A 14842-nucleotide genomic window follows, 5' to 3' on the forward strand; every position below is an offset into this window, starting at 1 on the left:
ATTGGTGTAACTTTAGAAGATGAATCATTATGTAGGTTGTAGAAAATGATTCACGTCAGACAAAAGGAGAAATATTCTCAGCTCAGACTTCAGGTTAGAAGTCAGAAACTTCTTCTTCTGTTTGTTTTTAGCAAAACAGTTTCCTCTGGCGGCAAGATCAGAGATTTACTTTCAGATTTTACTCTCAACAGTGTCACAATCACCTACTAAATATTCCGCCTTCTAAAAGTCTAGTTTCAGGAGCTTTAAATGAAGCAGATTGTCTGTTCTACCTGTCAGGGTCGTGTACCGGTTCCAGGCGGTGGAACCGAGAGCAGAGTGGAGGAGCCTCGTCTCCCTCTGCATCACGACGTGGCTCAGGCGTCCGCGTCCTCCTGCCAAAAAACTGTCTAGACACTTGGCAGAGAAAGCACATCTGGCTCCACGCTGCGTTTCATTAAAACTGAGCAGAAATGAAATTACTGCAGCCTCTGCTGCGGGAGGAAAGGCTCCACATTCACACGAGGAGGAGGAGGAAACACAAAAACAATAGATTTTATATTATTTATTAAAGAATTTCATAAGAAATGAGTGCATCTTTGTATGTCGGGGTTCAGGAGGAAGAGGAGATGATCAGACAGAAATAAGAAATCCCAATCTTCATGTGCAGCTTTATGAGTAATATTCATAATGATGTTTGCTCCTTTTTATTTTATTTTATTTTGTATTTTAACCGTCAGTTCCTCCGGCTCTAGTCGACGACCAGCGTGCTCCTCACGGAGGGAAACAACTCAAAGAAACCCTGCAGGGAGAAGCACACAGGAAGTTGTTTAAAACTCACCGATAGCCTTTTTATCTAATGCTACTCACATGTACTTGAAGCGTTTTAGTTAAGCACACTCACCTTGAAGAGGGTGGTGCTCTGCAGGACGCTGGAGGTGCAGCACATCTCCCTGATGGAGTGCATGGAGAGCTGCGGGGCGCCGATGTCCACCACGGGGATGCCGAGCCGGGCGGCCAGGATGGGCCCGATGGTGGTCCCACAGGGGCTGTCGTTACGGACCATCACATCCTGCAGCGGCACGCCCACCTGCCCCGCCACCTCCCTGATGACGGAGGCGGTGACGGCCGTGGTGGCGTAGCGCTGGTTGCTGTTAAACTTGATCACTGGGCCCTGAAAGAGTCGTCACAGCGTTAACGTCGCATCGTCAGAGAATCGGAAACGGTTTATAAACCGGTGGAGGTACGGACCTTGTGGAAAGCGGGTCGGTGGTTCTCGTCGTGCTTCTCCCTGAAAGCATCGTTTTAATTTAATAACTTTAATGTAGAACCATAAAAAGAGTTAATGAGCATCGTAAAGTCTCAACACGAGTCCAGCTGATCTGTAGTAAAATGTACAGGAATAAAGAACAGGAGAAAAAGTGTCTGGCGTATATTAGCAGTTCTCTGAGCGGTGCTGCTGGTACTGACTGGTAGTTGGGGTGAACGGCGTGAGCCATGTCAGCGCTGATCATGAAGGAGAGCGGCGCCGCCTGCTGGAAGGCGGTGAGGTTGGAGGAGGAGGAGGAGAGGCGGCTGAGGATGAGCTCCGTCAGGTTGGACTGAGCCCCCTGAGCGCTCTCTGACCCCACCTACAGGAAAAAGACGCAATTATCATCACTTATAATGAGAGAAAAAAATATGGAAACTGGGCCCAATGTTATTTATTTATCAATCATTTATTCACCCACTGATAAATTTAGAGATTTTTTGCTTCATTAACACGTCGTCTATCAAACTAGCTTAAAAAATGTGCTCATTTATGTGTTTATTTCTCTACACTTTGTCTCTAATTTCCTCATCTTTCTACTGTGAGTCTCGTCTCTATCTGGTGTATGAGGAACTGTTGTGAAGCTCTTTATCTCCTCCAAAAGTCACTCACCTCCAAATATGGTCATATCCTGTCTTTTGGCGACCGATGGTGAAAGTAGAAAGAAATCTGAAGCTAAAATCTTCAAAAGTGACCGGATATTCTGCCTCTAGTCTGAGTTTATCTGAGATAAAGACGTTTAAAGTCGTCTCTGAGAAGAAAATTACAGCTCAAATCAGCAAGAAAAGTCAAAGAGAAGCCAGATGAAGTAAAAACATGGTGAAAATAGATTTTTTGGACAGTATTTTGTTTTATTTTGTGATATAAAGAGAAATCTAAAATCTCCTTTGTAAATACCTGGAAATCTAATATGTTAAGAAAATGAAACAAGAATTTTGAACCTCACTTTAGCCATTATTCAGATTTCTGCGTACGGAAACGTATGCAAATTAGCGCATATTTAAGTCCTCATTTGCATATTTAAATAAGAAAACTTGCAAATTAAAAAAATGACTGTATTTATGGAACTGGAAAAGTTTCATGGTGACGTCTATTAGTTAATACTCTGACCTTCTCCTCAAAACGGCAAGATTTCTATTTTAAATCTCATCAAGAAAGGACCTTTTTACCACATCAGCCTGAATTTTAACAGAGGAAACACCCACCTCTTCGTTATCGTACAGAGTGATCATGCGGACGTTGGTGTCGTTGGCCAGAGAGTCTCCGGAGCAGGACTCCACCAGACCCTGAACACACGGAAATGATGCGTTAGAAGAGACTTTCTCCATCAGGGTCATTAAAAAACATTAAAGAAAGTATTTTTGAGGTAGAAGCTGTGACTTCAACTGAATGCCAGTAATTTAATTTTCATCCAGAGCAGCTAAAAGTTAGTTAAAGAAGTCAACAAAAGGACAAATTTATTTATTTATTTATTTATTTATTGAGGTTGTGGGGTTGAATCTGACCTGCAGGGCGCAGTAGCAGCTGTGCAGGTTGTCCAGACGAGGAGAATAAATGAACTCCTGGTAGACGCCTCCTAAAGCCTGCAGACATTAGAGGAGAAGAAGAAGAAGAAGCTCAGAGAAAAATGCACGACATCCAGTCACTTTCACTTTCTACGACTAAAGTCTCTAAAAATACGAAAACATGAGCTCACTGCTGCTTCAGGGGGCGAGGAGGGATTTTCATAAGTGACGGGAGGTGAATGTTTGACTCACCGCGGGCTGCGTGTCGGCCAGACACAACTCAAAGTCCAGCAGAGACTGAGGCTCAACGCCGAGCTCTGAACACAGAACCGTGACCAGCGCTGGGTGGTGCTTCTCCGCCTGCACGGGGAGCGGAACTCTTTACACTTTGTCATGATATAATAAAGAGACGAAACGTTTCGATGCCGCTGGTTTTACCGTGGTGGCAGCAGAGCAGGCGTCTCCGGAGGACGCGGAGCCCGTCTCCAGCTCCTCCTGCACGGCCGTGGCGATGATGGGGACACTGAGACAGGAACAAAAAGTCAGAAAGGACAAAGGGGGAAAAGGTTGGAGTGCAGACGGCTGAGAGACTCACAGGTGGTTCTCCTTGTTGGGGCCGAAGGAGTCGTTGATGTCGCGCTGCAGGTGGATGGCCAGGTGGGGGATCCTGAGCAGAGGCCGGGGGACGTGAACCAGCCGGTGCATCAGTTTACCCTCACTCTGCAGGAAGGAGACGCTTTAAATTCACTTCCTGACTCGTCCATTATAACACAGAAATAAAACCCCTGGTACCTTGACCATGACGCGGCCGGCGATGGTCAGGTCCCGGTCGAACCAGGTGTTCCAGATGCCGCCCCCGTAACACTCCACCCCCACCTGCAGACAGCCCTGCTTTGTCTTCTTAGACCTCGGCTTCACCTGAAAACACAAACACTTGTTTGGCTTTTGCATCACACGCAGCGTTTCTCTTGGCTTCAACGCGCCAAATCAAACGAGGAAGAGTTTAAAGCTCCTCCTGGCATCAGCGTAGCTTTACTCTGCCTCATCTTAGCTCTGTAACGGGGGTTTCTGAGTGTGGGCGGACTCTCACCCTCAGGCAGGGGCTGTCTGTGTGGGCTCCGATCATGGAGAAGCCGTTTCCTGGACGGTAGCAGCCACCGACTGCAAAGGCGATGAGGCTGGAGAAGTTCCTGGTCAGAAAGTACTGAGAACAGCAGAGAAAATGTTTTTTTTTTTCTTTCTGAAGCCCCAAAATGTTGAGATTCCTCGAAGAAGCAGAAGAAGAAGAAGAAGAAGAGGAAGAAGAAGAAGAAGAAGAAGACCACAGCCCCTGACTCACCTTGCTAGTTGGCTTGATTTCCCACTTCTCTGCCTCCTTCAGCTCGATGAATCCGGCCTCCAACAGACGCCGCCTGCATTCTTCAACCACTGCAGGCAGGACAGCAAAAGACGGGACATTTATTGGTTTGTTAAAAGTCACTGCGATCTTTGGTTGGAGTTCGTTCCAACAGTTTAAATAAACAAAGACTCATCTGTTGTGTGACTGATGCTGAGAAAACAGAACTCTTTGGGTTAATAACACATTTAAGAAGAATTTTTACGATGTTCAAGACACTTTAAAGCAACAAATCCTCTCACTTAAGACACGTGAATAGAAAATCACGTTGCTTTAACTGCAAAAATAGCTCCAACTCATAATTTTTGGTCTTTTTTAGCAGTGACGCTTGGAATTAGATTAGATTTTTCAGCTTTTAAACGTCATCACTTATTTCCATTTCCGCATATATTCCTGTATGTGTGCTCTTTAATTGTTAGATGCACTTTGGGGGCGACAGTTCAAAGGTGATTAAGAGACATTATGAAATATCTGTTCCATCTGCAGAAATCTTATCTCGAGCTCAAAGTCGTCTGTGATCATCATCTTCAGCCGACGCCGCGTTAACGCTGACACATGAAAATCTCTTTGTTATAAAACCTACAGGAAATATATCAGTTCTCTCACAACATGCACCAAAAATTAAAGGACACTAGTTTATTTTTCTTTGTATTAAGACACTGTGATGTAACACAGGGAGTGGGGCTGAGTATCTTATATGAATAAGTGCTGAGAAGCAAGGACACCTTAAATTCACAGATTTTTGAATGGAGTTTGGTTTGAGGTTTTCTGCAACATTGAGGTCATGTACTGTGACAGTATAGTTTGGATAATGCAACGCAAAGCTTAACATACATATACAATAAAGCAATTAATCTACATAATTCTGCACGTAGTAGCCTATAATGATTCAAATGTTAAACTAATTACATTAGTTTCTGCACTTTTTTCTGCATTTACCGTGATACGGAGACACTCCCTTGTTGACAAACTGCACGAACTCGTTGGCGGCTGCCCGCACTGCCTCTTTGGAGCCACTCATGATCAAAGACTGCAAAGAAAAAGACAGAAAAACGTAAAAACAGTCAAGTTCAGGAGGAGAAATGTGACAGTGGCGCTAGCAGCAAAAAGCTACCGGCGACTGGTTCCAACTTCGGACACTAATACGGTTTTAGGCGATTCAGCAAAAGGAAAAATACAACACACTTAGGAACATTAAACAATGATTATAAAAGGAGAAACACGCACTAAATAGCAAATTCTAAACGATTCAATAAACACAAAACTTCCATAAATCACCTTGTCCGATAAAGGAAGTCAGCTAACCTTTGCTAACTAAGCTGAAGCGGACAATCGGACTTTCTCGCTTTTCTTCTTCGCTCCGCTTCCTCCGACGACACAAAGTCAAAGCGGCTCTCACACAGGAAACAACTCGCCCGTATAACGTAGCGACTGTAATCAGTTTTTATGACACTTACCTGCATTAATTGGACTTTCAAACTCTGCGGCAGTAAAACGACAGGAGCCACAGATTAGCTGAGGAGAGACGAAGAAGAAGAGTCTCAAACATGGCGCGTTAGCGACACCCAGCGGCCAGGAGGTGTATTACAACGCCTCATTAGTTTTCCACAAGGTGACGATTATCTGGAAAATATTCCTCTAAATTGTGGATTTTAATCACAGTTAATGTACTGAAAAATGAATCATGTTCCCTTCTAATCAGATGGTTGTATGTTTATCTTTCCTTATTCATTCGGGAGGTTCTTTATAATGAAACGTGGCTTTGCTTTCTCCCTTGTAGACGTTGTTATTATCAACGAGTGTGTTGGAAAAATTCTATGTTATTACAGTGTGTACATGTTATATAATCTTCCATCTATTCCAAACTTACCTAGTTCAAGTAGAAGCCCTCCTTTCCATAACATATCGTATGCGTGATATGTTTATAAAAAGCTCTGTGGAACCCGCTTTGATAAGGTGACAGCAGGTTTTTTCTGAGTCTTTCTGTTATAATCCGCTCCATCTTTTTGTCTAATTATTTTGTGGCAGGAAAATATTCCCCTAAATTTTAAATTTTAATCACAGTTAATGTTTGTTAATGTCATTTAAATACATTTTCCTGCTCTTAAATATGACTATTACCATAAAGTGTTGTGTTATTACTGTTAAGAAGAAGAAGAACTTTAATTGTTACAACAAAATTTTGCTTGGCAGCTTAAGGTGGTTATGAAGGTAATAAATATGTTAATATAGAATAGATAATAATAATATACTGTAGTATTTCAGTACAAATATTACACCTGGTGATGTACGGTATTTATTTATTGTGCTAAAAACTGTTGTTTTCAAATCATTAAACTCAACCAAATGCCTGAAACGTAATTTATTTGGCCAATTTAAAATGTTAATAATATATAATTTGAAAATGCAATAAGGTGCTGAGATATTTGCAATGTTTAATTAAGGAGAATAATCAAGCCAAACCCACCCTCGTTTCATTTTTTGTTTGCTTTTATTTTCCTCCTGGAGACCCTCCGTGTTTACCTCCCTCCCACGAAGCCATTTATCAATGCACCACCACAGGAACCAGCCTTATATAGACCTAAACACCAAGGGTGGAGGAGGAGGAGGAGGAGGAGGAGGAGGATGAAGCAGAGACGGAGAGGAGGAGAGTCATAAAGTGACAAAGAGATGTTTACCTCAGCTGTCAGCTGGTGTCGTGTCTCCTGCTCTTGAGGAAGCCCAGAGGGATGAGAACATGCAGACTCACATTCGTATTCAGACTCTATTATTAGACGTAGTGAGAGCAACAGGCTTCGGTGGAAGTGTTGAACAGACGGTTATCACGTGGGAATCTCTCTTCCTTCTAATTATAATGACTCAAATTCTCCTACTCGCTCGCTAGAAATAATCATCTCTTAGCTCCAAAGAACTTCAGAGATGTTAAAGCTTTTGCAGGTGCATTTATTGCATTAGCATGTTTGCTACGCTAAACCCTGCAGAGTCCTCCAGCTGGACGTCCTGCAGGATCCCACAACCTGGATAAAGATAAAGATTTACTCAACCACTCACATGCACACCTACCACCAATTAACCTGTGGACTGTGGAGGCGACTCAAACCCAGTTTGAACCCTGAAAACTTTTGACCTGCACTCCTGGAGGTGTGCACTAACACTGAGCCCTGTGAAGTTCAGAGTGTTGACTCTCCAATGCATCGATCCTCTACTGGCGGCTTCAGCTCCGTGTGGGCAGAGCCTGTTCAGGTCACTGGAGCCGAACCAATCAGAGCGGACTGATTCTTTCTGTGGGAAACATGTAAATGTGTGAAATCTTACACTACCCATTAGTGGCGTGAGGGAAGGTAACTCTTTTAGTTAGCGGGCCGCAAACGCAGACTGGAAAGTGAAATTCTTGTTTGAGCTCAGAGTCAGCGGGGAGTCTGCTGGCAGCGGGAAACCTCTTAATCAATCCACTTAACTGTCAAACATCCTAATGATATCATCATTAATGACACGTACTGTTTGCGAGTGGGAGCTTTCTCCCGGTCTGGGAGTGTCTGCAGGCACACGCTGTGCTTCCCGGCCTGACGGCGGGGATAGTTTTCCTTTTTAAGGCAGGTTGGCGGAGGCTCCTTCCCTCCGGCCGCTGTCATTAAGAACCTGGGCCGTCTCACTGTGGCCAGGGGGGATGACGCAGTGTTTTTGAAAAGCCGCCGTCCTCGCATCCTAACATTGTTATGGCGTGAGATCAGAAGCGCAGACGAAGAAGATTTTCTCATGAGTGTGTGAAGAGCATAAAATACTTATGTAATCACTCATTTGACTCTTATAAATAAGAGAATTTAGCTGGATATTTGGAGCATTCTTTGGGCTCAGATGTCTCAGTTTGGGTTTTTAAGACAGCTTGAGTCACCCAAGCTGTGTCACGTCAGGTGGCTAAATGGCTAGAAGGCCTCTTTTGTTATACTCCAATGTTTTGTTGACCCATCCATCCACCCAGAGCCTCTCCTTTAGTCTAAAACTGCTGCTTTGTGTCACCGTGCTTCACCTGAAACTAAATATAAAGTCTGAGGTTGATTTTTAATTTTTAACGGGTGTAAAGAAAATGCACCACACACTAGAATTTATCATATATATATATGTGTGTGTTCATTGACTTATAATTAATAAGAGACGCTCAGAAATTAGGAAATAAGTGGAAGAGGAGGAGGAGAAGGTAAAGGTGATGGAAAATACAAGGAAAAGAAAAGACAAAACATAAAACAGAGACCGGATAGAGACAAACATGGAGAAAGAGGGAGGGAGGGAGGGTAGTTCACAGGGAGGAGGTGACTCCTTACAAATAGCTGGGGGTGGTAGGTTCATTCCCAGTGCTCCTCTCTGCTCCAGCGCTCTTCAGGCTCCCTGTGTCCTCCAACATGACCTCCTTCAGCTCCTCAGCCCAGTCCGCCTCCTCCTACCGCCGCACCTTCGGTCATGGCGCCTACGCCTCGCCCTCCCTCAACCGCTCCCTGCTGGGCCACGGCGGCATCGGCGGCGGGGCCGGCCACGCCAGCTCCAGGGTCTACGAGGTGACCCGGACCACCTCCACGCCCGTTTACCGCGTCTCCTCCAGCTACTACGGCAAGCCGGTGTCGGCCTCCCGTGCCTCCATCGGCCGCTCCTACGCCGGCATGGGCGAGACGCTGGACTTCAGCCTGGCGGACGCCCTCAACCAGGAGTTCCTGACCACGCGGACCAACGAGAAGGCCGAGCTGCAGCACCTGAACGACCGCTTCGCCAACTACATCGAGAAGGTGCGCTTCCTGGAGCAGCAGAACCAGGCGCTGACGGTGGAGGTGGAGCGGCTGCGCGGCCGCGAGCCGACGCGCATCGCCGACCTCTACGAGGAGGAGATGAGTGAACTCAGGAGGCAGGTGGAGATGCTGACCAATCAGAGGTCACGCATCGAGGTGGAGCGGGACAACCTTGTGGAAGACCTGGACAAACTCAAAATCAGGTGGGGGGGGCGACAAGGAGTGTGGGTTTCTTTAACCCTTTAACTTTATTTTGTAGGAATCGTTGCTTAATTTCTCATTTTCTAACCATTGCTGCACATTATATTTAAAAACATCATACGGCTTCATGTGTTTATATTGTATGAATCTGTTCATATCATTTCAATAATGATACGTCAAAATACCCACACTGCACACTATTAATATAGATTAAAGATTAACGATATTTAATCGCGATTAATCGCATTTCTTTAAGGTTAAAATAAATATGTGCATGTAGATTAAAATTTTAAAAATGTTGACTTTAAAAGGAACATGATGCACAGGCTCATGTCGTGTTTTTAAAGGACCGTACATGTGTTTAAGATTTATTTATTTTTATGCATATTTTATTCTTTTCCATCTTGTTTTTCAGTTGCATGCCCCCGTCTGCTTAACTTTTCATTCTAAAAGGAAACCAAACATAACTTTGACTTCGTATAGGAAGGAGGTTGCAGATGACTCAGTGTCACTGCAGCGGGAGGAGAGTTTTATTTCACCACGCTGAGCTCTGAGTCGCCCACTTTACCCTGAGTGCTGGTGGGTGAAGGATGCACAGAGTTTATTTGCTGTCAGAGAATAACACAAAGTCGCCCGAGGATAAAAAAAAAGCAATAGATTAAAACCATTTTCGTTCGCTATAGCAGAACTAAAGATGCACGTGGAGTAAAAACTGTGAAATTAATGAAGAGACCAGATTAAAATTCGATCACAAATCTTATTCTCTTTAAGTTTGATGATCAGTCTGATCTAAAATATTCTCCAGGACCATAAAAGTGATGGATGACTAATGTGTGTGTGTGTGTGTGTGTGTGTGTTACTCCCCGACTCTGACCAAAGTTAGAGCTCATCACTCGTGTTTACACTGCCCTCTTCTATAAAAGGAGAGGAAAGAGCTCACACATATCTGAAGGATCTCCAGTGATCTGTCCTTTCTCTTTCTCTGCCTCCGTTTACAGTGGAAGCTCCGATTCCGCGAAGATTCAAAGAGCATAAAATAGAGTTTTCATTTAGAGACGAAGCTTTTATCTGGGATTTATGCCCTTTCTGTCGCTGGAGGGATTTATTTGGTTCAGGCCGGCACAATAAAATCCATAAAAATTGAAGATTTAGCTGGTGGCAGAATAGATTCCAGCTCCAGTGTTAGTGTTAAAGATAATCACTGAATTAATCTTCTCGACTTGTTTGTCTCAGACTCCAGGAGGAGATTCTTCACCGAGAGGACGCGGAGAACAACTTGGCTGCTTTCAGAGCGGTAGGTCCCGCACAGCACACGAGTAAAACATGCGAACGTATAGTTGAGGTGGTTGAGAAATGAATATTTAACGTCCCAAACTGTTGCAGGACGTGGATGCTGCCACTCTGGCCCGTCTGGACCTGGAGAGACGCATCGAGACACTGCAGGAGGAGATCGCCTTCCTGAAGAAGATCCACGAAGAGGTTCTCACTTCCTTCCTAAACTAGAAAAAAAGGCTACAGCTAGCTAGAGACGAGAGGAAATTAACTTATCAAGTCACTTTGAAAGCCAGGAAATGTTTCCACTAAACCACAGAGGCTCTGAATGAATGTCAGGATTTGGGATAAATCCACAGCTTTGCTCGTCCGCCTCTTAGCGTCTGTCGTTACATCTGTCTCAACAAAAGAGAGGACTCACAAACACACAAAGCTTCTCTGTTGGCAGCCGGCCTGCTCTGAAATCTGCCATCAGCTGACGCACGGCTAAAATTTCTCTTTGTGCCAGTGTGTGTCGGCTACAACGTTAGCATTAGCATTAGCTCTGGGGGTTTAGTAGGTTTGATATCAGGTGTTCGAAGACGGGGGAAGCTGATGTTAAAGTGCCAAGAATACTTTAGTACATCGGTCTTCAAAAATGGGTTCGCAACCCCTAGTGGGTCCGTGGAGGTACTGCAGGTTGGTCGCAAAATCTTTGGTTGATTGGACATTTTTCATATATATATATTTTTTTAATTTTTTTCCCCACAAATTTAAATTTGCATCAGTCGGCAAAACAGGAGCTGCCACGCCAGCTGAGACCTGTCAATCTAAGCCTCCTGTACACCTCAGGCCACGCCCCTATTGCTCCTCAGCCAATCAGAAGTTAAATTTTGAATTTTCTTTAACTTATTTATGCATACACCAGTTAGGTATGTTTATATCGGGTATGTTTTCTCCCACGGCCACCCTACACGGATGAAATAAAAAAAAGAATATTTGACCTGTATATTATCCGATTAGCTTAATATTGAATGCAAAATTATGCTAATAATGTGTATTTATAAATAGCACAAGGCCGAGTTTAATTTAGAACACATATAGTAGGTAGGAGGTCGTTAGCACATGAAGCTACAGCTACAGATGAATGCACATAAATCGGACCATGATCTGACCTCCCTCCTCCTCCTCCTCCTCCTCCTCCTCCTCCTGCAGGAGATCCGTGAGCTGCAGACCCAGATGCAGGAGACTCAGGTCCAGATCCAGATGGACATGTCCAAGCCGGACCTGACGGCGGCACTGAGAGACATCAGAGCTCAGTACGAAGGCATCGCAGCCAAGAACATCGCCGAGGCTGAGGAATGGTACAAATCCAAGGTGAAATGAGACTGACATCAATCTTTTTCCCTTTTTTTTTTATTTTTTTTTTATTTATGCTGCTCTAAATTAACTCAAGTTGTCCACATTTGTCCAGGTGTCTGACCTGAACCAGGCGGTGAGCAAGAACAACGAGGCCTTGAAGCAGGCCCGACAGGAGACCATGGAGTTCAGGCACCAGATCCAAGCCTACACCTGTGAGATCGACTCGCTCAAAGGGACTGTACGTCACACATCACACACCAGAGATGATTTATTTTAACGTCCTCCCCGTCCTCTCTGAGCTCAGTCTCCTTTGTCCCCACTGAAATCTAATCCAGAATGAGTCCCTGATGAGGCAGATGCGGGACATGGAGGAGCGTCACGGACGCGATGCCGGTGGCTTCCAGGACACCATCACCCGGCTGGAGCTGGAGATCTCCAACATGAAGGACGAGATGGCGCGCCACCTGCGCGAGTACCAGGACCTGCTCAACATCAAGATGGCGCTGGACGTGGAGATCGCCACCTACAGGAAACTGCTGGAAGGGGAGGAGAGCAGGTGACGTTTTAAATGTCTTCATCCACTCACGGTTAACTCTTAAATCTGTGTTCATGTTGTACTTACACCTCCTCCTTTCCGTCCTCTCCGTCTCTGCAGGATTGCCTTGCCCGTGCAGAGCTACACCACCATGAGTTTCCGAGGTAGGGACACATTTGCTGTTTCCTGAACACACCACAAGAGGATGCACGTTCTTTAACCAGCACACTGATTCTAAGGAATCCAAACATAACACAACTGGTTTCACCTGGAATGTTGACACTTGATGACACTTGATGATAATAATCCTGACTTTTCCTCGACTGTGTTGTTGGATCAGAGACCAGCCCTGAACACCAGCAGCGGTCCTCCGAGATGCATTCAAAGAAAACCGTCCTCATCAAGACCATCGAGACCCGCGATGGAGAGGTGAATCATGTTCACTGGTTGTGGAGCTAAATTATACAGAAATCTTTGATTTCAGGGCGATGGAATTAGATTCAGCTCATCCAAAGTAACATTAGGTAACATTTGAACTAGTCCACACATGGATTTGTTTAATGTCCCTCATTAGTGACCTGGACAGTTTCTATTGACCAATGTTCTGCCCTAAAAAGCCAGAGCCACAGATTTAAATGCTAGTTTCACCTTATTTTCCGGCTCATTTTAGACTCTTAGCATAACAACAGTGGAAAACTATGTCCTTGTGTGACATGGTGACGTGCTCTTAATCCGAAGGCGTTTTCTTCCAAGCGAACGCACCAACACATGCTGGGACTAGTCCAGACAAAAGAGTGGCACCCAAATATTCTGTCCCACCCGTGTGGAAACACACAACTCCCAGGAACGCAAACAACCCAGGCGTGCCGCGACAAGACGAGTTTCAAGGACGTTCTAGATAATTTCAAGTAGACACACGATAGGAAGTCACGTTTGCAAAATTTAAAAATAATTTTAAAAGACTAAGATTAGTACAAGACTCTTCGTCATGGATTAGGAGATTCAACACTTCACCTACAACCATTGTAGGAAATAGTTTGCAGTATATACTAATGTTTATTGGTTTTACAGTCTTCTATCTCACGGACCAGTGAATTGTTGTGTCTGTAAAATGACTTTAAATCGAGCTTCTTCATCTGAACATTTTGTCTCTGCCCTGCAGGTCGTCAGCGAGTCGACGCAGCACCAGAAAGACATCATGTAACAATCTGCAGAAGATAAGGAGACGAGAAGAAAAACGAAAACACATCTGTTCTTCCCTGAGTTGGATGGATGAAGAAAAATTCGAGAGTAAAACAATGGGCAAATAAAACACAGCAAAAAGACTTTCCAAACATTTTGGCCTGTACTATTTTTGTTTGAAGGTTTGAAGGCAAACAAGCGCTTCAGAGGGTTTCTGGTCTGTTTTTATACCACAGGTAGTGTGTAGGTAGATTTACATTGAAATGCAGCTTCTTCTTCTTCTTTTTTTTTTTTTTTTTTTTTTTTTTTTAATTCTTAACGTACACAGCGGCTTTTGTCATGTTTCTCAAGGTCAGGTAAGTACGGAAGAATATCAGGGCCACCCATGAGAAAAGAAATCAGAAAAGAAGTAGGTTTTTTTCCATTATGCACTTTGAGAAAAAAGTTGAATTTCAAGAGAAAAAAAAAACATAATTTCGAGAAAAAAGTTGAATTTTTGGGCCAAAAAAAAATTAAATTTCAAGAAAAAAGTCAAAATGTCAAGGAAAAAAGTCAAAATTTTGAGAAAAAAGCTGAAATTTCGAGATAAAAAGTCAAGTTTGAGGAAAAAAAGTTGAAATTTAGGGCAAAAAAATTACATTTCGAGAAAAAAATATGAAATTTCAAGAAAATAAGTCAAGAATTAGAGAAAAAAAAAGTTGGAATTTCGAGAAAAAAGTCAAAGTTTTGAGAACAAAAGTCATTTTTTTGTGGAAAAAAAATGAAATTTTGAGAAAATTCATAATGTTGAGGAAAAAATTTACAGAAAACAAATCGAGATTTAGAGAAAAAAAGTCAAAATTTAGACCACTGCTGACTGGCCACAATCCAACATATCAACTAAAAAAAATAATACATAATAAATAATACAATTTTAAATTCTTAATATTAATTATTAATTAAGCCCCATTGGCTTTTATTTTATCTAACTTTTTTTGAGAAATTCGAACTTATTTTCAATAGGGATGATAGAAAAAATAATAAAATCTATGGTCTGTAAATTCTTGTTTTTCATGGTGTTCATACATACTCCCTCGTAGGTTAGGGACACCGAAAGGACAGATTAAAAGACAATGCAAGAGACTGAGACGTGTCTATAGATGAAGCGAAAGACAGGAACAGGAAAATAGTAGAAAGAGACAGAAAGAGACCAGAGAGGGGACCATAGACGGGGCAGTAGAGATAATACCCAGTGTTAATATTATTATTGGCTAATAAAACTAAAGTATATTTTATGTTTCATACATTTCACCTGACGGTTGTCTGCGTGTCCTTGCTTCAAAAGACGACTCACACACACCGACTGTG

The 14842-nt window shown here is 43.4% G+C and overlaps 2 protein-coding genes across 4 annotated transcripts; one reads left to right on the forward strand and one right to left on the reverse strand.

Annotated features, from left to right (window-relative positions):
- Positions 1 to 529: 529 nt before the first annotated feature.
- Positions 530 to 5777, reverse strand: LOC125001001 (aspartyl aminopeptidase). 3 transcript variants are annotated; one of them, XM_047576892.1, is made up of 14 exons: positions 5647 to 5777; positions 5129 to 5219; positions 4133 to 4221; positions 3884 to 3997; positions 3586 to 3711; positions 3389 to 3513; positions 3232 to 3316; positions 3046 to 3153; positions 2794 to 2871; positions 2494 to 2574; positions 1450 to 1610; positions 1231 to 1270; positions 884 to 1153; positions 530 to 781 (listed from the first exon to the last, which is right to left on the reverse strand). In XM_047576892.1, the coding sequence occupies exons 1-14, from the start codon at positions 5650 to 5652 to the stop codon at positions 731 to 733; spliced, it is 1425 nt and encodes a 474-aa protein (XP_047432848.1). In that variant the 5' UTR covers positions 5653 to 5777; the 3' UTR covers positions 530 to 730. The 3 variants fall into 3 exon arrangements, with proteins under 3 accessions (XP_047432848.1, XP_047432849.1, XP_047432850.1); XM_047576893.1 differs by lacking the exon at positions 5647 to 5777 and adding an exon at positions 5495 to 5638; XM_047576894.1 differs by lacking the exon at positions 5647 to 5777 and adding an exon at positions 5468 to 5626.
- Positions 5778 to 8520: 2743 nt separating this feature from the next.
- On the forward strand, positions 8521 to 13649 carry desmb (desmin b). Its single transcript, XM_047576895.1, has 9 exons — positions 8521 to 9167; positions 10399 to 10459; positions 10549 to 10644; positions 11632 to 11793; positions 11891 to 12016; positions 12114 to 12334; positions 12434 to 12477; positions 12654 to 12742; positions 13476 to 13649. The coding sequence occupies exons 1-9, from the start codon at positions 8587 to 8589 to the stop codon at positions 13515 to 13517; spliced, it is 1422 nt and encodes a 473-aa protein (XP_047432851.1). The 5' UTR covers positions 8521 to 8586; the 3' UTR covers positions 13518 to 13649.
- Positions 13650 to 14842: the final 1193 nt, after the last annotated feature.

This window comes from Mugil cephalus, chromosome 23 (assembly GCF_022458985.1).
Source record: "Mugil cephalus isolate CIBA_MC_2020 chromosome 23, CIBA_Mcephalus_1.1, whole genome shotgun sequence".
Taxonomy (NCBI): Eukaryota; Metazoa; Chordata; class Actinopteri; order Mugiliformes; family Mugilidae; genus Mugil; species Mugil cephalus.